The 27,303-nt window shown below is 38.4% G+C and overlaps 1 protein-coding gene across 1 annotated transcript; it reads left to right on the top strand.

Annotated features, from left to right (window-relative positions):
• Positions 1-19: 19 nt before the first annotated feature.
• On the top strand, positions 20-27,278 carry PPIG (peptidylprolyl isomerase G). Its single transcript, XM_030951813.1, has 13 exons — positions 20-279; positions 7,882-7,961; positions 8,077-8,151; positions 10,266-10,373; positions 10,873-10,917; positions 12,801-12,888; positions 13,981-14,010; positions 14,103-14,242; positions 17,973-18,177; positions 19,848-20,015; positions 20,509-20,593; positions 21,388-21,524; positions 21,850-27,278. Exons 2-13 carry the CDS (start codon positions 7,901-7,903, stop codon positions 22,967-22,969), a joined length of 2,262 nt encoding a protein of 753 aa, XP_030807673.1. The 5' UTR covers positions 20-279; positions 7,882-7,900; the 3' UTR covers positions 22,970-27,278.
• The last annotated feature ends 25 nt before the right edge of the window (positions 27,279-27,303 follow it).

The raw sequence follows: 27,303 nt of genomic DNA, 5'->3' as shown, positions 1-27,303 counted from the left end.
CGCGCCCGAGGAGGCGGGAGCCCCTCCCCCAGCCGCTTGGGCTCCTCGCGAGCGGCCCGCGCCGCTGGCCTGGGCTGTGTCGCTGCTCGCGACCCCTCGCACCGTGCCCGGGCCGGGGAACGCCGCTCCCGCCGCCGCGCTCCCCCGCCCGCCCCCGGCGCGCCGCCCCCGGCTCGCCGCTCCCGCCTTGTCCGCCACTGACGCAGTCCGTGCCGCACCAGCTCCAACATGGCGGCAGCGCGGCGCTGAGCAGCGCGGGGCTTCAAGGGCCGCCAGCGGGTGAGTGCCGGCCACGCCGCCGGGCAGCGCCGGCGCGGCAGAGTGAGGGCCGTCGCCCGGGCCGCGCCGGAGGCCGGGCAGACGGTGGAGGAGGAGGAGGAGGTGGTCGCAGCGCTGTGGGGCCTGAGCCTCGGTCACGGCGCGGGTAGGAGCTCCGGCCCCTCCCGGCCGCCGCTTCGGAGCGGGCTTGGGGCGGCCGCCCCCGCCACCTCCTCGCACCCGCCCCTCGCAAGGCCCGGCCGCCCGTGTGCGGGGGACAGGCGGACCGCGGCGCTCGGCGCATCCCGGTGAGGGCGGCCCCCGGGAGGGAAGCGGTGTGAGGAGCCGCGAGTGCGGCCCGAGGCAGGCGGGAATGGTAGGGTGGGTGAAGCGGCGCACGGGGCCTGGCGCGCATCGCAACGGGGGTCGGCTCTGCCAGGCCGGCTGTGCCGCTCTGCAGCCGGGCTGGCCGCGGGTCTGTGCCCACAGCGAGCGCCCTGCTCGGGCTCGGGTGCTGCCTGGGCAGTTTGAATGAGTCTTCTCTCCTCCCCTGGACGAGGAAGGAACGGGGCTGTCTGCCTGCCACATGTTCTCCCTTCTGCAGGCCTCACCTAGGAAAGTGGAGCCTGTAGGGGCTACCGTGTCTGGCAGGAGACTCCTCTTTTAGGGATTTCCTAAGGCGTTCCAAAGACTTCTATGAGTATTGAGTTTCAGGCTCATTTTGTTTGTAGCCATGACCAAAACTATAAGTACTGCGTGTATATGGCTGTACTTTGAGGCCTTGAAGAGGCTTTGAGAGACTTAAAAGACTTAAGAAATAGCTCACAAACTGTAGACAGAGTATCTGTTGCAGTGCTAAACATTGCCTTTAAGTTCAGTCACCATTAGAAAATTTATAAATAATGGTGAAGTTATTTTGGCCAGTAGTTTCGTAATGTTTGACTGGTTAAGTTAATTATATTAAGTAGCCATCTGAGACCTAATTTAAGATATGTATCAGACCATTATTTTGCATACAGTCTAAGTTGTATTTTTTCTGAGAGAATATTTTGGAGGTTTCGTGGTTTTTTTTCATATTGTCAGCAGATGAGGGTGTTCTTTGGACAAGAATAAACGTTACTAGTGGTTTCTTGGGGATTTTTTTTGGTGTGGTTTTATGTTGTAGGGTTTTTTTATATCTTCTTCCTGCCATTTTGTTTCACCATTCCCATTGCATGGAGTCCAGCATTGCTCAGATTTGTAGGTGCTACCACAATAAAAATAAGGTAACGATTTGTAGGTTAGACATGATTTATGAAGCATTAGTTCATCTAAACTCACAGAGCTTGATTTATCCTTTTGTAAAAGTGATTTATAAATATTTCAGAAATAAGGTGGTTTCCTGTATGTGCAGTAGATCTGAAGGGTAGCATAAAAAGGATAGCAGCATCAGGAGTTCTCTGAGAGCACCCTTTGGGACTACATTTCTCATTAAGACTTCCCATTCTTTCACTTCTGTGAAACAAACATTATTGCTTTAATTAGCTAGCAGTCATCAAGCTGCTATCAAGAGAAGATTTGGGTTTTTTTCCTCACAGGATCTCAGAAAATCTGGGGATTATGAGGGAATTTAGAGTGAAAATATGTAACAGAATGAAGGATTTTAGTGTGCTGCAGCATGATTTCTCTGATGGTAATTTAGGAGCCAGCTTCCATTTGGAAGAGAGTCAGTGAGTGCCAGGGAAAAAATGTGTCCATCTTCTAATGCAGTGAGGTTTAGGTCAGAGGCTGGGATGAAGCATAGAAGGGATCTAGAGGAGTAGAGAAAGGGGTAGAACACAAGAATAAAACATGATACAGCAAGGTTTTTTGGTTATGTTGACAAATATGGGTCAGCATTCAGAGCTGTCTCCTACTGTTGCATGGTTGTCTTGCCTTATTCTCATCTTCAGTAACAGGTAGGAAAGGATTCCACTGCTGAAATTAATTTTGGGATTTGCATGACTTGGAGATTGCACCTTGTAAAAGGTTTTTTCCCCCTTTCATACAAGGCATAAAATTGCCTTTTCTTAATACTTCCTAAGTTTTAAAATAAAAGTTCATGGATCCAGGCCAATTCAAATTCACACCAACAAGTGCACTTATTTGTGTACAGACCTGACAGAAAACACCTGTATTTTTTCACAAATCAGGAAAACAAGTACTTTCTGTGTAAATTAGATAAGAGAAAATTGTGACTAAGACTTGACAACAGATTTTTAGTTGCAAGTGACAAGAGCATGGTTGGATATTTTAACATTTTTCATTGAAGGAATCCCTTTTCTAGAAAAATAAAGGGGATGATCCAATAGGAGCCTGTATTTCTGTGTAAACAGTTTCAGAATGTTACTACCTTCTCAGCTGAATTTTATGCTCTCCCAGCTGGGGTGTTAAAACTGGGTGTGCATTCATTATACTTTAGTACAAGAAGACTAAATTCATGTTCATAATTGCAAGAAATCATACTGAAAGTGGTATAAGTGATTTGCCAGTGCAGTAGGGTTAGGTGTATGTACTGCATATTTAGTCAGGACCTATCCAAGGGTGACAGATATTTTCTAAGGTCTCCCTTGCCTCATGTCCATGGAAGACAAGGGTTGATATTGTCAGGTGTCTGATTTCCTTTTTTAGAGGGAAACAGATCCTATATTGGTAGTCCAGTAAATACTTCTAACATTGTTGTAGACAGGAGGCCTGGTGAGCAGTGGAGTGAATCCCTTTTTGCCTGCAAAAATGTTGAAAGTTTTATTTTATGAGTGGTTTTTCTTTCCTGTCAGATTGAAAGCTTATAATGCATGATTTTTAATGATGACTTGAAAGTCTTCCTACATAAATTTCATAGAGCTGTGTAGAAAGCAAATATTTTCTTTCTTATAGGTATGTTAAATCCATGTGATTGCAAAGACGTCATCCTAAATCTGAAATGTGTTCTAGTGTAGCACATTATTCCTAAATTTGGCAACAAAAATCCTGTGCTGCTGGTTAGTGAAATGAAAAAAAATCATTTCCCTAGATGTCATTGCTGCTAATTCAGAGTTTTGAGATTGTGAAGTACAGAGGAAAAGATGGTAGTGTTTATGGAAAAATGCTATGGAAATTATGGAGATAGAGGGTTGATGTGTTTAGGATTTTTTGACATCTTTGGTATCATACTAACACAGCTGCAAGCTCTGTCACAGGAATGGATCTGTGAACAAATTTTCATGTCTCCCATTTCAAAATCATAAATTCACTTCTAGTTTAATCCATACTGGAAAGAACTTGTAACATTTTTAGTCTGTGCCTCTGCCATCACTTCAGGCTGATAGGTGCTGCTGCTGTATTCTTCTGTGGAGGGAGAAGGAAAGGCTGGTTTTTATTCAGCCAGGTACCCACTTTGTATGCAAGCTAAACATGTGGGTGTAGGAACTCTCTACTGTAGTATCAGCCCACATTTATATTGCCTTCAAGTGACTGCAGCCACAGCCTTGAAGAATATATGTTCTGTGTTCACTTTGTGCATTTGCATTTTCTGCATGCAAAGTTTTGCTTTAAAATACATTTCTGAAGATTCTGCATGCCTGTCTTTGAAATATGTATCAATGTAGTTTAGTCTTGCTGCCTTTAGATGGTGTGAAACAAAATGCTAGCAATGTGAATTTATGCACTTTGTTTGCTTTGTTTGGACATTGAATGAAGATCAGTGCGGGTAGTTGTAAGTTGACGCAAGGAAGCGCATTCAAAGGCAAGGTAAAGGAGAAATTAAAAATCTGGAAGAAGTGGTGATGACAGGGAAGCAAGTGATGGAATAGGACACAATGTATCTTTTTCCTACTAAATATGTCTTTGCTTACTATTCTGTCGTGTACTGGGACTGAAACAAATCAGTAGTTCAGCACAGTTATAAAGAAGGTTGTTTTTTTTCCCTCCTAGAAAACAAGGAAATACTGCTGTATTGCTGCTTGCTGTCACCTTCTTTGGGCTGCATGACGTGCTGATATTCAGTTAATGTGCATCTGTGAGTGCTTTTTGGCCTCTTAGGTCAAAAGGCTCTAGTATGTGTTAAAAAGTACTATTACCAGATCCCTGCTAGCACGGGTGATTTTGGAAATAAAATTCCCCAAGGTGCGTTTTCTAAACACATCAACAAATAGCAGTGATAATCCCTGGTGGAAGGATGCTTGTGAACAGTTTGGGATAGTTATCTTTTTCCATTGGCACAGATCATTTTGGAGGAGAAGAGCTGCTGGCAGCCTGGCCTTGAGCTGGCCAGCTTTATCCTGCACATATTTAAATAAATGAGACTGATGGAGGTGTGAAGTAATGTGAAGCCTGAGGGGCACAGTTGGTGAAATGTTGGTTGTGGATGCAGCTGTTCTAACAAGACTGAGTACTTTTTATGTATTTGTCAGCAAATGCCAATATGCTCTAAGCTGAACTGTAATTCTACTTTCAGACATAAAAGAAAGAAGTCCTTTGTTTAGGTATGCTGAAGTGATGTTCTAGGTGCTTGGTTGGCTTTGGGGCTTTTTTTGTTATGGATTCTACTTAGACTTAGTAAGAGCCTCTTCAAACAGAAGGTGGTTGAGAATGATGAATAACTTGAAAATTTCAGAGTAGTACTTGGGCTGATATTTTGTCCTTTCTTGGAGTTTTGGAAGGAAAAGTGAGCTGACTTACCAAGGTTGTCCTGAATAGCACATTTTTTGAATGTATGTATAGTAAGCATCTTTTGGGTTGACATTAAATTCATAGTCCTTTCACTAGTGAAATTCCATCAAGTTCACAATTTAAAAATGCAGGGTATTGAGGGTTAAGGATATCCATGTTCTATCCGAAAAGAAATTTTGAGAGAGAAATAGCACAAATCATTTAAGCCCTGTTGTTATCAGGCATGTAGTGCTACTACGTGTATGATTTTCTGACTTCATTGGTGATATTTTCCGACTTTATTCTTGGCGTGTTGTTGGTGGTTTTCTTTGTTGATTTTGTATTCAACATTCAGACCCCCTTTTAATATGGACAGGTTTTAAACTATGAGTATGTAGAAGATTGTGTTTGGTGTTACTACATGAATAGAAATTACTACTTTTAAGGACTGTTTGTAACTTGGTACTTTGCCCTGTAGCACATCAGGAAAAGGCTGAAATAACAGTGCAAAGTATACTTAAGTATGTTGGAGAAGAAACACTCACTTGACTTGTGAGGTAGGTGGGATAAATGTCACTGATATCTTAGCCTGGTTTTCTGGGCACCATGAGCTTGAGAGAGAGATATATTTGCTTGGCCTGGTGTCTGTTCAGGGGGTTCGTAGTGACCCATTGCCATACCTGTCATTTACAATCTAGTGCAGCTGGTGTTTAGGGGATATTATTGGAGGATTTAGGGAAAGTGCAGGGTACACTGGAGGTAGTGGTTAGAATTTGGACTAACTTTGTTTGTTCCGCTGCTCTTGAAACAATGTTAAAGTAGAAAAACATCAAATTGAGAAAACTTGATAGGGAATTGGGTACAATTCTTTATTTCTGATTTCTCTCTCCCATCATCTACAAAGCAGAGTTAAAAATTGACATAGGTATATTTATATTTATTTCACAATGTAGCTTTACTCATTATCAGTGTTTGAAATAAAAATTATTTCATGTATTATTTCACATGTCACGTATTAATTATTTCACCTATAATGTATTAAGATAATTGTCTTTTTTTTTGCTTAAATACTGTGTATAAGTGTTAAAGCATAACTCTACGTTTCTCAAGAAAACTGCTTGTAAAGCAGGAAATTCCTTCTCACTTAAGCATTAGAATTAAATGCTTAAAGTTTGAGTACAAGCAGCCAATCAATTGTGGTACTGATGCTCCTTAGAGGTCTCAGTTCAGTTAAAACTGGCAGTTCTAGCACCAAACAATATTTATGACAGCATTTATGAAAGGATTCGTTGAAAAAAGTATCACCATGCAGCTGTGTGGTCTGTTGTGCCCCCGTCAGTGAGTGGCTGTGCTTTGTGGGGTCTCAGCTCTGAGAGCAGCCTGTCCGCACCCTCCCATCCCATCCCATCCCATCCCCTCCTTGGCCACACCCTGCCTGCCTTGGCTGCGGTGACCTGGGCAGCCTCCTGCTGACCTATGGCATCCGAGTTTTCACCTATGGCCATCTTCTCTGCTTGTTTCTCTGCTGGCCACAAAATTGGTTGTACTAATAGGAGACAAATGCTATTTCAATTCAAGCAGACTGAGATAAGCCTGCTGCCTTGGACCAGTGTCTGGTTTGTGTGTATGAATGGATCTGTTACACACCTAGAGAATATCTAGTGAGATTCTGCATTTTTTTAAAATCTTTTCATGCTAAAAATCACATGAATAATGAACTACTGAGTGATATTTAATTTAAACCGGTCCTGCATTGTTCCTATGATTTTTGCTGTGTAATCTTAGCAAAATGTTAGGAGTGACAGCACAAGTAGGGAGAATATAGGCTAACATGATTACACTGCTCTCTTGATTTTTTTACAGCCTCTTGTTCATATGCTGAGAGTGACAGATGGTAACAATTGAGTTTTTCAAGCGTGTTCTGTGGTACAACTATGAATGAAGCTTTAGGAGAGATGTGTGTGGTATATCAGCTAGATTTGAGCCATATTTTCTGGCAATAAAAAATAATTAGGACTGAAAATGTATGGATTATATTCCAAATTCTGGAAAAGGTACTCCTGTCTTACAGATCATTTTGCTGTCACTGTTCTTTTTTTTTGTTGTTGTTGTTGTTTTTTTTCCCAGTCTGAAGTAACTCAGAGAGGATAGGGATTTAGAAAAGGGAAATAATATGATTGTACATAATGTTGCAATTGTTGGAGGTGCAAATGGAATTAAGACATAGCTTAATTCCATACACAAAAATAAAAGAATTTATATAGTCTAAGGCAAAAGTTGCATTGAAATTCTCTATAAGGAATCATAGAATCATTTAGGCTGGAAAAACTCCTTAAGACCATTGAGTCCAATGGTAAATCTAGCAGTACCAAGTCTCCAACCGAACCATGTCCTTAAGCAGCATTATGCATCTATACATCTTTTAAATGATACTAGTGAGGGTGTCCCATGAGATAAACAATTATATAAAAGGAAAAGAGACAATGAAAAACCAAAATAATTTCACTTAGCAGCAGCTGTGGAAAAAAAAATACACCTTTGTAATTTTTTTTTGTCCAGAATGGTTTGACTCCTAATTGGAGCAATGCCTGGTAACTGCCATGACAGGAATCCAGGAAGTACTGAATTTTGAAATTTGAAAATTGAATGCTGGAGCCTTTCCCCTATCTCACAGTATCTTTTCCTTTTGTATTTCCCCACCTGAAGTATGGCACTCAAGTTTAAATTTAATGTTATTGCAACAGACATGAAGAAAATCACTCATTTGGGGCTACAACACATTAAAATGGCCCAAAGTACTGGGCATTTTTTGAACTTCAAAAAATGCTAATGTTTGCTGTCTGGGGCTGTCTGGGGCTTTTTGTTTGCTTTTCTGCAGTTTTTGTTGTCTTTTTGTATTGACTTACACCTCTATTGACTTACACATGATTTCAGCGCACAGAAGGAAAAACTAAATTTTATTTTCATTGCTTACAGTAATTAGATTTCTGAAGCCATGGGAGTAAAGGTCCAGAGACCGCGTTGCTTTTTTGACATAGCCATCAACAATGTACCCGGTAAGAAAATTCAAGTATCAATTCAGTAGTGTGGTATTCATGTGAGATATGTATAGGAATAATACAAATACCATTTAACTTCACAATAAATACGGTGTTTATTTTTATTTTCTAGCTGGAAGAGTGGTCTTTGAATTGTTTTCAGATGTGTGTCCAAAGACATGTGAGAATTTTCGCTGCCTTTGCACAGGTTTGTAGATTTTACTATTTAATCTGTAATTTTTAATGTAATGCCATGTTAACTAGTTTGATGTCTGTTATAATTTGTGACATTTTCTTAAATATGGAAGTAAGTTCAGAATTGGTTCTTGACACCTCCAAATATTTAGCTGATGGTGCGCATATGAGCCTACAAATATGATGTAAAGCCAAAGCAGTTGTAGCTTTGGCTTAGTGTGTTGCAGGGAGTATATACTAACCAACTTTAAATACGGGCACAGTAAGCTGATTTTCTGTTACTAGCTCAGATATTACTGCTCACATTATATAACATCATCCAGTCTTGAAAGGTAGCCAGCAAGAGGTCAACCATGCAGACTTACGTTTCAGTCTTGTGATACTTTGTGGAATTTGAAAGGTGATGCTTTTATTCATCAGTTGTTTTTTGTTATTTTAATTTCTTGATGGATGCTGGTGATTTCTACTCCTATTGAAAGGGTATTTCTTGAGGAAATTACTCAGGAGATTCTCGCTTGGAAACATTTACAAAGAGAATTACTTTACTGTGGACTGCATACTTTTGTTGCAAATGCTGACAGCTTAGCAAAACTTGGGTTTATTGTTGCAAGAATAACTTTGTGAATACATAAACAGCATATATGCTTTCTGTCTTCAGCTTTTTCTGCTTCCTTTCCTTCCAGCTTGGTTATTTTTCAGGTCAAGAGTCTGTAGCTGTTAATAGTGAATCCCTCAGCAGTACTAATATGATCTGAATCAGGTGTGGATACATGATTCCATTCATGTTAAGTGAACTAGATCGTGCAGCGCACCATTCAGGATGTCTGCAGGAATGTAGGCATTATCTGATCTGACAATAGGTTTAATGGCAAAATCAAATAATCAAAAATTGTTAACAAATTTGAACTTTAATGATTTTTAATGGCTATGACTATGTTAACACGTGACTGTGGCATTCTTGATCTGGTATCAATCTCCCAAAAGTCAGATTATTGAATAAAGGTGTTACTCCCCACTGCTGCCTTATATTTGTGATTTGAAGTCTTCAGCAGCGTTTCAGGTCAGCAACACATAAAACTAAGTTCATCCTTTGTTGCTGACATCCATAATCAAATTCAGATCCTGAACTATTGTGCTGCCTTAACACATACAAGAATAGAATAGAAAAAGATGCAGAAGGTTTGATATTGATCATCAGCAAATTATTCAAGCTTTTAGTTTTTGTTTTTCTTACTCATCTTTTTGTCTGGAAGTTCTGAAAAGTGTGTGCTGCCTTTGTAAAACAGGGATCCACAGCTCCATGTTTTCCTGGCATACACCAAGTTAGTGGAACATACACAACATTACATTCATCAGAGTTCCTATCAAAAGTGGGGTTTTTTTCTAGCTATTCAAATCTATATGGAGACGCCAGTCTGTAAGTTCAGAGGAACTGCCCTTGACAAAAGCTTCCAGTTTAATTGCTCAGAATAAGATTATAGGAAGATGTTGTCTAACAGTTTGCCAACATGAAGAGGAAGCGGTCTTCCCTGAGAAGTCCCACTGATTACCTTGCTATTACCTTCACAGGACCCACCATGAGCCATTCATCTGGCTGACTCAGCAGAAATCCTCTCTCTTTGAGCAGGGAGAGGCCGTTGTGTTGTAGCTGAAGCAGAGTTTGCTTAAACAGCAGAGCCGATGCAAGGGAGGAAGATGGCAGTTGTCATCATGAGAGAGGGGGGAATGAGAGTCCTCCCCCTTCCCCCTGCCTCTATGGCTTTCTTACAAGTTTTTATGGTACCTTAGCCTTGCTGTTTTTTAAGTACAGATCTGATTGTTTCTTACGTGTTTCTGAGCAATACTAGTTGTCATAAATACAAACTGGATGTTTAGCTTCAGTCAATCTGCATGGCAGTGTCCAGAGTTGTATACTAATGTCAGTAAGGAGTTCTTCTAGTATAACTGTAGAGACAGAAAATAGTTTCTCCACTGCTTTCGTAAATGCCACTTTCTTACAGGTAAGTCTGCCTCACAGGCCAGTTTTTCAGAGCACAGAAGATGATTTTGATTGAGTGCTTTACATAGAACTTTTTTGTAATGAAGATGCAGAGAGTAATTTTTGGTTTTGTTCATTTTCTTCTTTAGGTGAAAAGGGTACAGGAAAGTCCACCCAAAAGCCATTGCATTACAAAAGTTGTCTGTTTCACAGGGTAGTGAAAGATTTTATGATCCAAGGAGGCGACTTCAGTGAAGGTATGACATGAATCTTTAAAGAAAATTTTGACGCTTATGTAATAAAACATTTCAAAAGTTCTATATAGAACCATTTACTTAAATTGATTATTCTCTGACAGATATCTCTGCTTTTTTCCTTTTCGTCTGTGTGAGCACCTTTCCATGAGAATTTGTATAATAAATTTCTATATGTGCATTCACCCACTTTTGCTCAAGTTATCTCAATCGTTGAGAGAATCAAATACCTGCTACTGAAAGGTTGAAGCATGAGAATTAAATATTGTATCTGCTGCTGGGAAATAAAGAAAAGGAGACTGTTGCTGAATACATGGGAAAATACTTTCTTGTTTTCCAAGTTTTTTACTTCTGGATTACAAAGATGTATCTTGATTGTGTTTGCATATCTTGAAGAATAATGTCAGTGACTTGGATGCAGTTACATCAGTGTTATGAAGTACCTTCCACATAATGTAACTCTTTTAATCACTACTTTAACTGTCACTTTTCCTCTTTTAAGGAAATGGCAGAGGAGGAGAATCCATTTATGGTGGCTTTTTTGAAGGTAAGGGTTCTATCTGTCTGTTCTATTTTGGCGTTAAATTAAACAATTACCTTTATGTCCTGTAGTCTTTGTTCTGTAAACCTGAATTCCATTTTTTAAAAAGATTTTGTTTGGTCTTGAAGGCCTTTGACTGTCCGGTTAAAGTTATTTTACTTTTAAGATACGAACCATTTTAATGAACAAAAAACTAAAACTGAACTCCTTTGTATTTGTCCCTTTTACCAGACTTACATTTTTATTGCTGGTTTTAGACATTTACTTTTGGCTTGCTCAGCAAGCTAAAAGCTGGGGATGATCTTCTCTTTGAAGGAAAAGGAGAAAGGTGTTGATGGGGTTAGGTTTCCTTGCAAATTTTTATTTAAAAAACGCACAGCCCTGCTTTACTGAACCCAAGATGGTAGAGCTTTTAGTTTTCTCACAGACCTGGTTCTTTCTCAGCCAGTGTTGCAGAAGAAGTTATAGTTGCTGCATTTCTCAGTTTGTGTTTGCCCAGAATATAGTGGAGCATCTGTGTTTATTGGAGCAGTTGTTGTGTTACACCTAAGCACAGGTGCTGGGTAGCTGCCACCCAGGCAAGGTTAAGCCCTTCTCCCCTCCCAGATACTTTTTTTTGCCATTGGTTGTTGTCTGAGCTTGCAGCACACACAATAATTATTCATTGCTGTAGTTGGGCCAGGCTGCAAATTTATATCAGACCTTGAGTGGAATCAACAGTTTGCAACTGCCAAAAGAGGGAGGAGGCCTTACCTTCTCTGACTCTCCCATCAAACTAGCCTGATTCAGCTTACTAAAATGCTTGAAGATTATTGTAGCAAAAAAAAAATTTATATATTCCCATGTTAGTGAGTGGATCCAATTTGGCAAGCATAAGAACTAAAACAAATGAGTAGCTGGATTTGAGGAAATGTATGGCTGGGAGAAATGGAAAAATGAGCACAACCTCCAGTTACCTTCTGGCAATAGCGGGCTGGCTGTTCAACTTGGCTGGTCCCTGTATGGAACTGAATTTGTGGAAAGTTTTGCTTTCATGGATCAGTTAACCAATGCACCATAGGATTAGGTTGGCACTTGATGCTATTGTACAGGTGATTGGAGAGTGAGTGGGACTGTCCCTTTCATGGCTAGTGACAGTAGCATTATGAATATTGTACATTTTTCTTTGTCAATACTTCCTCCTGCTATCTGTATCCAAACAGCATTGAGCAAATGTCCTCGTGTCTGCAGAATTTCCTTCCCCCAAAAGCCTTTTTGCTGTTTTGGGAAAGAAGGGAGAGAATTATTTCTTACAGGTGTCTTAAATGAAGAATAGTGATTACATTTTACGCTTTTTTTCATTTCATAGTTTCATTGGGATTTAGTTTGAACTATTAGCAGTTCCTTGCATGTAAGAAGTAGGATTCATTGAAGTTAAACTAATTTTCTTGTTGGCTAACTTGATAAATACATCTCTGTCCGTCAGACAAACAAGTTGTTTGGGATTCCTATCAAACTCTCTATGCATACTTAAAAAAAAACCAAACCAAAACAACAAAATGCCTGAAAATTAGGATTTATTAATCATTAATACACAGCTTCTGTTCCAAAGAAAAGTAGAACAACAACTTAAACATCTCTGCTAGTGTTGATAGGAGACAGATCTTTTGTGCAAGAATACTAAATTTTAATTTTTTTTCCTCTCAGGCTATAAATCATTGGATTCATATTTCTCCTTGTTACATAGAATTAACAGAATGATGTTTTAAAAATAGCTGTTACTTTTAGTAACACAACTTTTCATTCAAGTGGGTAACAAATTTATTTAATTAGGATTCATTTACTAAATGATAGCATTTACCTAAGCATATATCGTATGCTTAAAAAGTAACTGAAAACACTTTCTTTAGATGAAAGTTTTGCTGTAAAGCACAACAAAGAATTTCTCCTTTCAATGGCCAACCGAGGGAAAGATACAAATGGTTCACAGTTCTTTATGTAAGTATTGAAATGTCTTGAAATGTGTATATGGTTTGCTATTTGTAAGCTGTTAAGGGAATCCTTTTAAATATTGAAGACTAGCTCCTGTGAAAGCCAAAATTGATGGTATTTTACCAGGCTGCCTGGAAGTAACCATTTTCCTAATGTACTTGTTTTTACCCCGATGGGCTTATTTGTATTTAATTTTCTGTGCAAAAGGACTTTCAGTAGTTTTCAGTAGCTGTGTTCTAACTTGGGCAAAAAAGCAAACCTGTTAGTTGCTTGTAAAATTCTTATTACTCTAATGAATTGTTTTCAGAAAAGTGGCAAAAGAGCTCTGGGAGCTCTCCAAAGTAGTAGAGGGCTTTTTCTAATCACAAAATAGCTTTCCAGTACAGTCTTACTTATAGGTAAAATTTAAGTTCTAAAAATACATTGCAGTAGACTCTTTTAAATTCTAAATTATCTACAGAAAATATCCTCAAAATACATCAGTCTTACCCATGTTTCATGGCCTTAGTTAACATAACGAGTTGTGGATGTCAGCATTAAAACCTTATTTTGGGATTTGTAAATGATCATTAATCATCCCAGTTTTCTACTCTTCCATAACTGACATGTATACCTTAGTAATGCTAGTATGGGGAAAAGCTGAGAGAGAGTCAGTTCTCCTGTGTCAAGTAATCTCTACATGCAGATACTTTTTCTTCCAGTTTTCTGGTTGTTCTCTAATGTGTAAAAGGTTATTTGCATTTTTCCTGCAGACTTTTGTATCTGTTCCTGGTAGTATTTATATAATTCAATGAGTAGAAATTTACTATATCCTATATGAGGATTCTGTCTAAAAATCTATGTGCAATTTTGGGTTTTTTTTCAGTAAAGTGTAATAGTCAAAGTGTTTCATTGAATAGCTAGTATAACATATAAAACATTAAATATTTTTAACTGCACACAAACATAGACTGATATATATTGGTTTTGTTCAGTTTTGTTAGTACACTCAAAATAATGTTCATCTTCCTATGTGTAGATTACATGCTTTGAATGCTGACGGCTTTTCACTAATGCTGCTTTTGTTTTTCTTTTTAAATTAAAATCTGGAAACAACAGAACAACTAAACCTACACCTCACTTAGATGGGTAAATATCTCTTATTTTCTTCTTACATTTGTTTGGGAACTGCCTTGAAAAGTTAAGTGCTAAGAATACTTACTTTTGTTTATGTTCTTCAGGCATCATGTTGTTTTTGGACAAGTCATCTCAGGTCAGGAAGTTGTGAGAGAAATAGAAAACCAGAAAACAGATGCATCTAGTAAACCATATGCTGAAGTACGCATACTGAGTTGTGGAGAGTTAATTCCAAAATCCAAAGGTAAAGTTGAACTGTACATATGAGGTAATTTTGCTTGTTTTCTTCCATGCTGGCTGCTTATAAAATATGTAGAAGCTTACTTGTGATAGATGATGGCTTGGTTGGTGAAAAGGTGTATAACATTGCAGAGCGATCTGTCTTCTAAAGAACTTAAAAGTTGATGATGCAAAAGACATTAAAGAACAATCGTACGCACTTTTTTTCCAAGCTTCTCCTGTCTTGAGTTTTCTTATACTCACTACATTTAGTACAAAGCTGGCAAGCACGTGTCATATCAAGTAGAGTGCTGTGTTAAGAAGATTGGTGGCAGTCTGACTTTATTTGATAACTCATACTTCTTTGGAAGGTATTGAACTTGTTTCAGGTTGCTCTAAGGTAACTCTTCAAAACAGGCACTTAGATTATAAGTCTGGGTTTGGCCCTTTAGCTCATACACTTTATAAGTTACTATAAACTATTTTTAAAGAGGAATATGACAGAACCTGTCTTTCTTTCTGGAAGGGATGTCCTGCTCTGCCATTGCAGAACTGAACATGGTATGAGAGCTTGGATCAAGCCTTATTTTATAGGAGAAGCAGAACCTAAGATGTTCCTGTGCACCATGGAGAATCTCATTAGCAGAAAGCCAAGATGCTTATTTTGTTTGCTATTTAATTCTTAGCACGTTCTGTTATGTACTGGGAAGGGTTGCACCAAGAATTTTGAAGCACAAGTGTGACGGTGGTCACAAGGGTGTTTGGGTGAAGGAAGAGACGTAGATCCTTGACTCCATTACAGAAGGCTTGATTTATTATGTTATGATATATACATATACTATACTATACTAAAAAGAAAAGGAAAGGAGAGTTTCCAGAAGCTGCTAGCTACCAAACAATAGAAAGTAAAAGAATGAAAAACAAACCAGCTCTCTCGGACTGTGTCCGAGAGATCTCAGCTCTGGATTGGTCATTAATTATAAACATGCAAGTTGGGTCAATCCAGACAGACTTGTTGCATTCCACAGCAGCAGATAATCTATTGTTTGTCTTGTTGCTGAAACTCTCAGCTTCAGCCAGAAAAATCCTGAAAGAGGATTTTTCATAAAAGAAATGTCTGTGACACACAAGAATAATGGTTTGTTTGGGCAAAGGAAAATACAAGCATTTGAACTTCAGCTTCTTGTTTTTTCACCTCCTTGTTGCTCATTTGTTGTGGTATTTGGTAGAATGACTTTGGCATCTGAGGCGATCTCTTCAATACCACAGAATTCCAAGCAAACTTATCTTTTGGCTCCTGATTTCTGAAAGGTTCTGGATCATGCCATGTGTTAGGATACAATTATGGTTTTTTTGGACAGTATTCTGTAGCATAGCATCTCTTGGCAAATGCACAGGTGCTGTAACTAGAAAATAAAACAGTACAGCTGCAGGGTGGATGAAACTAGGGAATGAGACACCCACTTGCATACATGTCTTCATTGGATTGTCACACTCCCTTTGAAGTCCACACTAGAACTCTTGAATGACTAAATGAAATTTTTGTCACTAAACAGTGATGACCTGCAGCCTTTAGGCAGGGCTTTAAAGTGCTTGTCATCCAAAGAGTGAGTGATATAAATACAAAAATTTTGTTTTCCCTCTGACTTGTCTTAAAAGAGAACAGGCTTCTGGAAGGATTTGACTTGTGTTGCCTTTACCTTTTTGTACCTTTTTGTTACCTTTATGTTCTTGTATCTCTGACTCAGTACTGATGCATTCATGGCAGCTCTGGTTTCTGTAGCTGGCCTGGTGGGCCAAGGAGGGAAATTGGTGCCTGGGTGATGGGATACCCAGTCTATGAAGCTGTAAGGCTCAGTTCTAGATAGTGATGGGCAGTGGGAATGTTTGGAGAACAAGAGGCCTTACACACCAGGATCAGGCACATGAAGGGCAGAGCAGAGTGTGGGGGAAGATGATGACCTTGATGGGTCCTAATACACAGCCAGCATGATAAAGATGCTGTGACAGACCATGGTGGAAGTTCCAGTGTGTAGAGAATCCTGCTTTTGAAAGGGGAAGACTGTGTAAGACCTCCAGTGAAAAATGGGCTGCTACTGTGAAAGTGGCAGCATGGCTGGAATTGTTCTCTGAATGCCCAATGTGGAACCTCTGATGAGCTGTGCTGGCCTGAAGCAGTGGAAAAAGGAGGAACAGTGTGACAGCGCATCAGCTGAAGCAAATTTGTCAAGCAGTTGTCCAAAGGTAACAAGTGGAACAGGAGATGTCCTTGGACTTGTCAGTTACTGGGAGGGGAATCCAGATAGGAGGAGCAGTTTCTGGGATGCAGTCAGTGTCATGCAAGATCATCAGCAGAGTTATCTAACAGTGAAACTGTTTGTGGTACAGTACTGTGGGAGGTAAAAGCAAACTGACTATGTGAATTATGAGGAAGTTATCAGGGAAGGCTGCTTTTAAGAACTTAATTTTAAGACAAAGGAAAAAGAGGTTGCCTGTGAGGGAACTACAGTGATGAATTTCTGTGGGAGGGTACATTAGGATACCAAGGGAGTCTTAAGTATTTATTATATGAGTTTGTCTGGTAGGCAACACAAAGAAATTAGGTCTTCATGGAATGAAAATAGAACTGATACCTGGTAAGATGGCTAAGATGTTAAGATGCCACTAGCAGAAGGAATGACAGTATAAGCAAGGTGCTTGGTATGAGTGTTTTTGTCGTAGGTTAAAGTTGAGGAAAGGTGATCTGATTTTCACACAGTGAATATCCAGATGAAGTGCTTTATCAACTATGCAAATTATCTCCATAGGTGGAAGAACTGGATTTATTTAGGAATGAGTAGATGATGACTGAGCCATGTTACTGGATGCTGTAAATTGAATGATGCAGTGATCACAACTACAATATTGCAGAGGCCTAGATAGGCTTTTAACATGGGATTTGAGAGGATGATCACCTAGAAAAGTGGAATGTTTATCATATTTTCCTTTGGTTTTTTTAGTTCCTTAAAGTTGGAGGAATAAGTGAAAATGAGAAGATTTAAAAAAATTATAAAAGAAGAATTTCTCTGGTCAAGTGGTAGAATTTTTAGAAGATCTTAAAGTTCTAGGGAAAATCTTAAGTTCTGGGGAGAAAATAAAAGGAAGAAAGCAAAGTATTAACACAGTATTTAGAAAGGTTATTACAGACTAGCTAAGCTAATACAGCTCACAAGAAAAACTGTGGAACAAAAAACGTTACATTAACTTTCTTAAGGACAGGTGGGAGTTTGGTACCAGTTTTGTAGAAGAGGTCCTAGTCAAAATTTCTCTTATTAGTGATTTGATGAAGTTGGGTGAAACCTGAAGCTAAAGAATTTTTTTTATAAACACATATAAATACATTTTAACGACTTCTTGGTATGTAGCTTATGTTGTATAGAACATCATCAGAAAACTTACACGGTTCTGCAAGTGCTTGACAGTATAAATTTTAGATTTAGATTCATAAATCCAAATTATGAAAATGTCTTGTTTTCCTAGATATACCCTTTATTGTACTATGGAGAAACAATGTTTTTCCAAACAATCAATTTGTTCTTAAGTATTTTGATGAAGTAATCTCATGACACAGCTATAAGAATCTGAAAGATACAAGAGAGAATGATCCTGTCCTTACCAGGATACAAGATACAGAGACAGATACAAGATGGGTGATTTTTCTTAGATTAGTTTAGAAGTGTTTGATATTAAAATGTGTTTGCTGTTCTGATCCAAAGCTAAGAAAGAAGAAAAGAAGAGACACAAGTCATCTTCCTCATCCAGTGACTCAGAAAGTTCAAGCGATTCAGAATCATCTTCTGATTCGTCGTCAGATTCTGAGAGTGCTTCAGAAGAGAAATCTAAAAAACGAAAAAAGAAACACAAAAGAAATTCCAAGAAACATAAGAAAGAGAAGAAGAAAAGAAAGAAAAGCAAGAAAAGGTCCGTTTTGAGATTTGTTTTGTTTTGTTACATGTACACTTTACAGTACCATTCTGTTGTCTTAATAGCTGCAGGCTACGTTTGTGTAAACTAGCAATGCAGGGTTTGCAGTCTGGGAGATTGTTGGTTTCCATATACAGGAATAAATTTTCTGACATGATTGTGAAGGGTCGTGTTCATGTGCCTATGTACTGCAGCATGTAAAGGAGTAAACAAATGAGCTAAGACTTCAGTTGGCTTGAAAAGTTGGAGTGGTAGGTTTGAAATGGCTAGGGCTAGTTTGTTGCCATAAATTTACTTCTGTACAAGTCAGTTTGAACTATATGTGATGGAGCAGGAATATAGCAAAACTAAACATAAAATTAATAAATTAACTTCTAGTAAGTTCTTAAATAATAATTCTTAAGTAATTAATACTTCAATTTTTTGGTCTGATATGCCAAAACTCTTGCAGTTTCACTGGAAGATAATAAATCTCAGAAAGCAGTCTTGCTTCTGAGAATGTTATTTTGAAATTAATAGTTTTGTTATAGTTCAGTGTGAGATAAAAGTTGTGTCAGTTTGTCCTGATTTAAGGCAAATTTGGGAGGAAACTCCTAAAGGGGTCCCTCTAGAAAAGCAGATTCAAGTGGCCCTTCCCCCGACTGGTTCAGGAAAGGATTTCCTTGGAGAAAAGTACAAAAAAGTGTTAATTTAAAAAGCAAAGTATTCACAAGCATAAAAAACAAGCAATATTAAACAATAAAACCTCGGTGTTCTGAAAGGATGACAAATTCAGAAAGGCCTTGTCGTGGGCTGTACCTGAGCTCACTCAGTCTGTGTTCAGTTCCTCCAGTGCTGGAATGCAGTGTCCCAGGCCCTGGTGGCCACAGGTGTCAGCTCCTGGTGCTCTTCTGGGTTTTCAGTCCAGAGCAGGTTCAGACAGTTCCAAGAAAAAGAAAAACCACAGTCCAGGGAAATTCACTGCCTCAGCTAGCTAAAAACTGACTAAAAGCACAGGAGAGCTCTGTCCCACTGTCTGTGCTGCAGATAGGAGAAGGATGCAGGGGAGCAAGTGCAGCTTCTGATAACAAATTTGGGATTCTTCTTCGCTCTTTGCTCTCAGAACCAGTCTTAAAGATGCAGAACCTAATTGGGGATACAAGCATCATAAAGTCACCCCAGGACACAGTGCAAGTCACATTTTTCTAAGCTAGCAGTGGAGTTTAAGAAACATTCACTTAGGGCAGTGCTGCCTAAATACTGTTTCTGTGCACCTAAGCCCTTTTTGCAGAAGTTTCACAGAATTCCAGTTGCTTGGAATCACTATAGTCTGTAGAGAGTTACATATCTAGTGTAAAATCTGAATTTTTAGTCTCCTGAGATTGTTTTTAAAAGGCAATAAATTGAACTAAAAAGTTGTATCTAAACAGACAGTATGTATATGTTCAGTGTTGCACCATTGTAATTAGTAGAGAAAAAGTGTTGGTCAGAAATATACTGCTGTTGTATACTTTGGAACAAATATATCATGGGGGGAGAAAGTTGTTTCTGAAATAGCTCTGTTTTCTGAGATTCTTGTGGTATTGTTGTATATTGAATTAAGAGAATTTCTGAATTATTTAAATATATTGAAGGTTCTTCCCTCATCCAGATAACTCATTATGCATATTTTCTATACAAAAATAAAGCTCATCCAGTGAAAGTGAAGATGAAAATACTGAAGCACAGCCATTATCTACTGTCCGTCCTGAAGAAATTCCTCCTATACCTGAAAACCGGTTCCTGATGAGGAAAAGTCCTCCTAAAGTAGATGAGAAAGAAAAAGAGAGAAAAAGCAGAGAGAAGGAAAGAGAGAGGTAATGTATCTGGTTTGAGTCTGACTATGGTATGGTCACATACTATAGGCTGGCAGTGGTATGGTCACATTGCTGTTTTAGAGCTCTGATGTTGAATCTTTTCCATGTTGAACAGTTCCATGTTGTAAGCACTGCTGGATGAAAAAGAGATTTCTCTGTTTATTGGAAGCTGTTGTCTTTGTCCTAGAACAAAGGCCTAGTTTCTGAAAATGGTTTTAGTGAGTAAAGAATGTATAATGACTGGCTTAATCTCATGGCATGCATTGGAACTGTCCAGTCTGAGTCTATAAGTTATTATTTTTTCAAAAATTGAAAAACCTGGAAATCTTGTAAAATTATTGTGGTCATAAATTGAAGTTTTACTGTGCAGATGTTACTGTCTGCTGTAAAATAAAATGGTGTGTTTTCATTTAGTTTGTGAAGAGGTTGTAATACTAATTTTCCTTCTTTTTTAATTGTACAAACTATATAATTATTTTTAAATTATTTTTAGTAATCTGTCAAACTCACAGTCAACATACCAGAGAAGACTGTTAGTCACCAGATCTGGAAGGAAGATAAAAGGAAGAGGACCAAGGGTAAATGTTTGCAATCTATTATTCAAAATAAGCAAGGTGGTAGCACAATCTCACTGCTGGTGTTGCTAATCATATTCATTGGGAGAGTTGATTTTAAAAAAAGAAGTGCATCATAATTGATTTGAAGACTGAGGTTTCAAGGAGGACAGAAAAGAGAAGAAGGGGGTGAGAAAAAAACCATTAAAATATTTTATTTAAGTTAATATGGTAATATTTAAATTGGTGAATGGAACTAGCTCAAGAAGGGTTCTAATGAACACAGAACCAGTAACATCAGTGCCAAGAATGTGGGGAAGACTTCTCCCCCTTTTGGCAGGGGGGAGCTGTCAAATTGGCTCTTTCAATATTGTGAAGCCATATGCTATGTGCTGCATGTAGCAAATGTTTTTAATAACTGAAGTCTCTATCCCTCCAATTCTTAGTAAAATCCTTAACAAATGTAAAGTGTTGTTTTTGCATTGCCTGTCAAAGACACAAATCTTCATTGTTAGTAAACAAATACTAGTGTTTGTGCAAATTAAAAGTAGCAGAAAACCTCTCATCAGACTACAAAAATCCTAATGTAGACTTAACCTTAAAATCAGTTATTTGATCAGACTTGGTGTGTTCCCTCTTTAGTTAAATGTCAGATACATTTTCAGTAAGTTAGTAACTTGTCAGTGGAAACTTGGTATATACATGTGAAGTGTCCTGTTAGGTGCTGTGTAGAACAGAGTGCCAGGGTTGCAAATGTTGCTTAGGCATCAGCATGTGAAATTCAAACTAAGGCAGGATTTTCTCTCTTTTCCTCCAAGCGTTACCGGACACCTTCCAGATCCAGGTCAAGAGATCGATTCCGGCGCAGTGAAACTCCTCCACATTGGAGGCAAGAAATGCAAAGAGCTCAAAGAATGAGAGTCTCTAGTGGAGAAAGGTGGATAAAAGGAGACAAGTAAGGTTATTTCTTTCTGGAACATGTGCATATGGGTTTTTAAAAAAGCTTTAGTTGCTAATTTTTTTTTGCTTGTTTAATTAAAAGTAATACCTATTTTATTGGATTTTCAATTGCAATTGCTTTCAAGAAGCCAGGATGCTGACTTAATTATTCCATTATTTAATTGTGTGTGAGTTTAACCATGCTACTGCAAATACATAGTTATTAATAAAAATTATCTGATGTGAAGTTTTAGTTGTGAAGCTGTCTCACTTCTGGTTTAATTTTTCTGAGTGGAGGGAAATGAAAACATTTTTAAAAATTTTATCTTTTTCTCTCCAAGGAGTGAAATAAATGAAACCAAGAAAGATAATCAAAAGAGCCCAGGAAGAGGAAGAGAGAGAAGAATATCAGACCACAGGCAAGTTTCTGAAAGTCCAAGCCGAAGAGGGGAAAAAGAGAAGAAAAAAGATCACAAATCCAGCAGTAAAGACAGGGAGACAAGAAGAAATTCAGAAAAAGATGACAAGCATAACAAAAGCAAATCCAAGAAGAGAGCTAAATCTAGAAGCCATAGTAAAAGCAGAGAGAAATCAAAAAGTAAAGAAAGAGACTCCAGACACAGCAGACATGATGAAAAGAGACTAAGATCAAGAAGCAAAGAGAGAGACCATGAGAAAGGTAGAGAAAAAGAAAAGCACTATGATTCTAGAGGGAGAGAGAAAGAAAGAAGTAGGAGCAAGGAGAGAAGTAAAAGAGCAGGCTCAAGAAGTAATGAACAAGAGCATAGGAAGAGCAAAGACAGGGAGAAACGCAAGTCAAGAAGCAAAGAGCGTGAGCATGCTAGAGGGAAGCACAGCTCCAGCAGCAGAACAAGGGATCGCAGCAAAAGCAGAGACAGGGGTAGGAGAGGGAGATCCAGAAGCAGGGACAGGGATCGCAGTCGAAGTAAGGACTATTCAAGGAATAGAGATAGAGAAACAAGGAGGAGAGGAAGATCAAGAAGCAGAGAAAGGAGAGGTACACCAGATAAATACAGAGGAAGAGAGAACAGGAGGAGGAGAGAATCAAGGAGTTCAGAGAGAGATGAAAGTCAAAGCAGAAACAGAGAAAGGTATTCAAATAGGGAAAGTAGAAGCTCATATAAGAGGAATGATAGTGAAAGCCAAAGGAAGAGGCGTTCAAAAAGCCGTGAAAGTAGTAGTCCTGAATCTGGCAGAGATAAGAAGTCTAGTAGAGATCAGGATAGAAGTCCAGACTCAAAAAAGAGACCAAGTAGCAAAGAGAGAGAATCAAAAAAATCATACTCGCGCAGCAGTAAAGAAAAGGAAAAGACCAGATCCTCAGCAGAACAAGAAGTAAACCAAAAATCAAAGAGTCAGGAGAGAGATCATGCCCCTAGTAAAGATAAAAAATCTGATCATGAAACAAGTCCTGGAACAGATGATGAGAGGCATGGATGAGTTTGTGGACTTAATGTTTCCATTGTCTCAAAGTTTTAGAGACGTTTTGGGGAACGCCTTTTTTAAAGATGTGGACTTCAGTTTGGTCTTTTGATAATCTAAAACCTGGATCATTTGTACTGCTAAAGTTTTAATAAACTTGAAATGAAAAAGAAATTACATGTGTAATACAGTGTGCTGTGTTTTAAATATTTCATTGGATTATGTATCCTTCTTGTGTGTTGTCAGCTAGAAAGGTAACTTCCATGCCACTTTTATTTTTTACCTGCTCAACATAGTTCAGTGCAAGCAATGGCTGCCTGTGAAGAGGCTTGTTCCATATGTGAAGAAGAAAGCTGCAGATAAACTACATGTCATCTTAAAGCTAGGAGAATATTGCAAGGTGTCCATTACTCCAGTCTTGCTACATCTGTTTTTCAGTAGGTATAAATCCTAAGGAAATTTATTTGTAGATGTAAATTATGTTAGTTTTTATTGTAGTCACAAAGTGAATTAATTTAAGTAAATCTTTGTTTGTAATTCTGTCACTGCCAGCAGTAGAATTCATTCATGTAGTAAGGCAGTCATCTGTGTTTGGGAGTTATTTCCTTGTCCTAAAAAAAATTTTGAAGTGCTCATCAGCATAACTTTTTTCCCCTGTAACCTCTCCATTCTGTGCTTTCATGTCGTCTACTGCAGAAATGAATGCTTCAGACTGCCCTGCTTCAGTTGCCTAATTAGTGGATGCACAGAGATGAAACAGATTACCAGAGTTTGCAGGGGTCAGATAAGGAACCAGGAAATCCTTTCAACTTTTGTTTCTTACAAGTCCAAGAGAAAACTCTTGCAGTTCTCCAGTACTGGTTTTTGGAGTAGTTGAAACAGAATTTCAAGTAATGTTTTAAAACATGCTCTTAATTTTGTTTTTTTTTTAACTGAAATTTGCTTTCTTCCTTGTTTCCCCTCATTCTAAAGAATGTAACTCTGAATTCCTTCTCATTCTCTACTATGTCCCTCAAACCTATTCCCTCCCTTTTCTGCTTTCCTCTCCTGCCTCTAGGTCCCACCCCAGTTTGTATTTCACCACCACCCCTTCACGTGGAAGAGAAGGAGTTTGGTTTGTGCTGCTGCAGCAGTGCCCCCATATGTGCAATCCCCAAAGAGCAGCTGCTGTGGTGACTCAGTGCAGTGTCTGAAAGGATAGATTTGGTACAAACCCCAGTGCTCCTTTCAGTCCATGAAACTATTCACATCTAAGACTGGCAAATCTTGAAAGCCGTAAAGGCAAGTGACAAGCATTAATCTTAACCTATGTCAAAGCAAAACAATACTGTAATCGTTGAAATGTTTGCCAAATCTTTCACTAGATGGCACAACTTGCTTTTACTGTCTTGGTAATGAGTTTGTTCATGTTTTCACTTTGTGATCAGTGTTTGTTGACAGCAGATTAGGAGAAATGTTGAAGCTTGCTTGACATTGTGGTCCAGACAGTTATTATTCTAAAGAAAAATTGTTGTGTCTTGAAAGCAAAAGAAAACCTAGAATTGTGAGCAACATAAGCAGTGTTTTTAAAGGAAGAAAATGGAAGTGTGTAGAGTGATTTTTTATCAGAATGGGTTAGTGGAACTGATTTGGCTGTCAAGTGCTTTTTTACTTTTTTACTGTGTTTTAGAAACATCTATGGATTTTGCATTTCAGTGGTCATTTTATGCAGGTTTAAAAATGTTCCTGGTCCACGTGTGGGTGGATGACACAGCAGTTACTTAAGAGAACTCAGAGGAGTGAACCAAAGACCTTTATAGTGGATCTCTTCTGTCTGAACTTTGTAGGACTTTGGAGAAGTTGTAGTCCTATTTTGGGGGACTGTAGTAAGAGTAAAGATAGGAAGTTAGGCTTCAGAAAATTTTGTGTGACAGCTTAACCATTTATACTGTGCTATGCATGCCATGTGCTTCAGAGTCCCATTTAAAAACTGTTTGCAATGTTGTTTCATTCTTTTAAATAGAGCTGACACATGAGCAACCTATTGCTGAAGAAGTTTATTTGCACTACTGAGAATATTCCTGCCAATATCACTGAAGTTTGTATAAGCATGTAAACAAAACAATCTGCAACTATACTGACTGTTGTAGAACGGGGGAAAAATACAGGCAGTCAGCAATACAGCAATCCATAGAATATTTTTTTTATTGTGTTTAGTTTAAAATCTCAAAATGAATATTAAATCCAATTGTCGTTTGCAGTTGTAGCTACTTATTTTAAAATATGCACTTGCATACTCTTTTGTATGGACTTTGTTACAGTTCAGAAAATTATTTGTACAAAAATGACTTTAATTCTTTAATTCTTTCATAGCACATTAAAGATTCATCTGAGTTGGTGGCACAAAGCCCATTTTATTTTTTTTAATGTACTTGGGTTTTGTTCAAAAGCTGGCTACACTAAATTGCAGGTGGTGGGATACAGTTGCCTGTGTTGTATTTGGTAGTAAATTGGTTTAGTGCTGAGCACTTAGTTTAAGCAGAAGCACCAATTGCAGTCTTATACAAGGGAGGGTTTGCCAGATTTGTGTTTTTCTTTATCAAACTGGAAATTGAGAATATTGATTAAGAATTTGTTGGGACTAAAGCCCAATCCCAGGGACAGCAAAATGTCCCCAAGTGCTAGTCAGTTCGTGCTGCCTTGTCAGGAGGCGCTGACTGTTGCTCTTGCAGTCCTGAGTCTGTTTATTCCCTTAATGACAGAGCTTTCCTGTTCTCAGCCTCACAGGAGCCACCTTGTGCTGTAGTCACAATATAGCTCAGTGCCATCTTTAACATCTGTGTCATGTCATTCATTGGCTTTTTGCTCAGAGGACTGGTTTGGAAGAATTTAAGTATTCCAGAGGCAGTAAAAACAATGCTCGTGATCTTTCGTTGTGAATGTGGGAAGAAAGTAGTAGAGTGCAGCTTTTTCTGCTGGTACCCCAGAACTGACTTTATTCCAGGGAATTCATGAACCCCAATCCACAATGTAAAGTGAGGGCAGGGATTACTGGACTAACTTTCTAAGTGTATGTTGAAGTGTCCATACAGGCTTGAAATAACTTCCAAAGGTTAGACATGCTTTCTCTGTTGTATCTACAATAGATGCTGAGATTTTACTAATACCATGCAACATATAGATACCTGGAATTTATAACTGACAGTGGCTTTCCAAACTTTGTTAGAAAGAGACTGTTACTTTATGCTGGATTCTCTGGGTACTGCCATCAACTCAGAAGCAGAAATTCTTGCTGAGGGTGGATAGATAGAATGTGCAGTTATGTAGACACTATTACCTGTAAAAAATGTGTTGCTGTCTGCTAATTCTTTAACACAGCCATAGTGTTTCAGTTGTTGTTTGTTTCAGTTGGTTGTTTTTAAGAAAGAAAAAAGGCAATGGTTACATTTTAATGCTTTGTTCTATTTGGTTGTTAGAATTTTAGCCTGAAACTTTGCACTTTGTACTTGAAATTCCAGACTACAGGCTTTTCTTGCAGTGTTCTTTGTCAGATGCGTTGAAGAATTTGCAGTGATCCCCAATAATGTCTGATTTGTAATAGTGTCAGCCTGGCAAATGGATTTTAGGTTAATGTAAACAAAAGAAGCAGTCCTTTAGCTGCCTTTTCTGGAACTGTTGATTTATTGAAGCAAATAAAGTATTTTTGGAAACACCTATGGGGGCATGGTAGACTCATTGTTTTTCTGATAAGCAAAAATGTATATTCCTGCTTTTAGGACTTTCCTTGTAATAGAAAACCTAAACATATACATACTATACTTTTATAAAAGCAGCAGTCATTAAAGTGTTCTTTTTGGGAGGTTGTTAATTTTGTTTTGGTGTTTTGAAGGGGTTTTTTTTGCATGGGGGGGACATGGTTGGCCACACTTCCAGAGTCGATGTAATGAAAATGTAAAGAACTATTATGTACCTTCCCTTTGCTGAAAATAGTAATTTTCATAATGCAGTATTTAACTAAATTATTAAAGAAAATGCATATCAAAAAATCTGTGAACTGCATTTTGCAAAATTTGAATTTACTACAGTTCTGCAGTTGCCTAGCAGAAAACTTTAGCTTTCCATTTTGGTGCTTATGTACTTTTAGTTTAGAGTCATACTTATCATCCTTGAACAATTCATGTCATTAGCAACACTGTTTTAACAAAACTTTGTTGTGTAAAGGCCAAAAGTAATGTTCACCTGTTTGTTTGTTTTTAAGTATCATATGAAATTGTTTTCTAGTTTTAGTAGGAAATCTCACAAAAGGATTAGCAGTAATAAAATATAAAAAAGGTGATGAGTGTAGATAGTAAAACTACATAAAGGTAAAGGTA

This window comes from Camarhynchus parvulus, chromosome 7, assembly GCF_901933205.1.
Source record: "Camarhynchus parvulus chromosome 7, STF_HiC, whole genome shotgun sequence".
Taxonomy (NCBI): Eukaryota; Metazoa; Chordata; class Aves; order Passeriformes; family Thraupidae; genus Camarhynchus; species Camarhynchus parvulus.
This window is presented reverse-complemented; position numbering and strand designations above follow the sequence as displayed.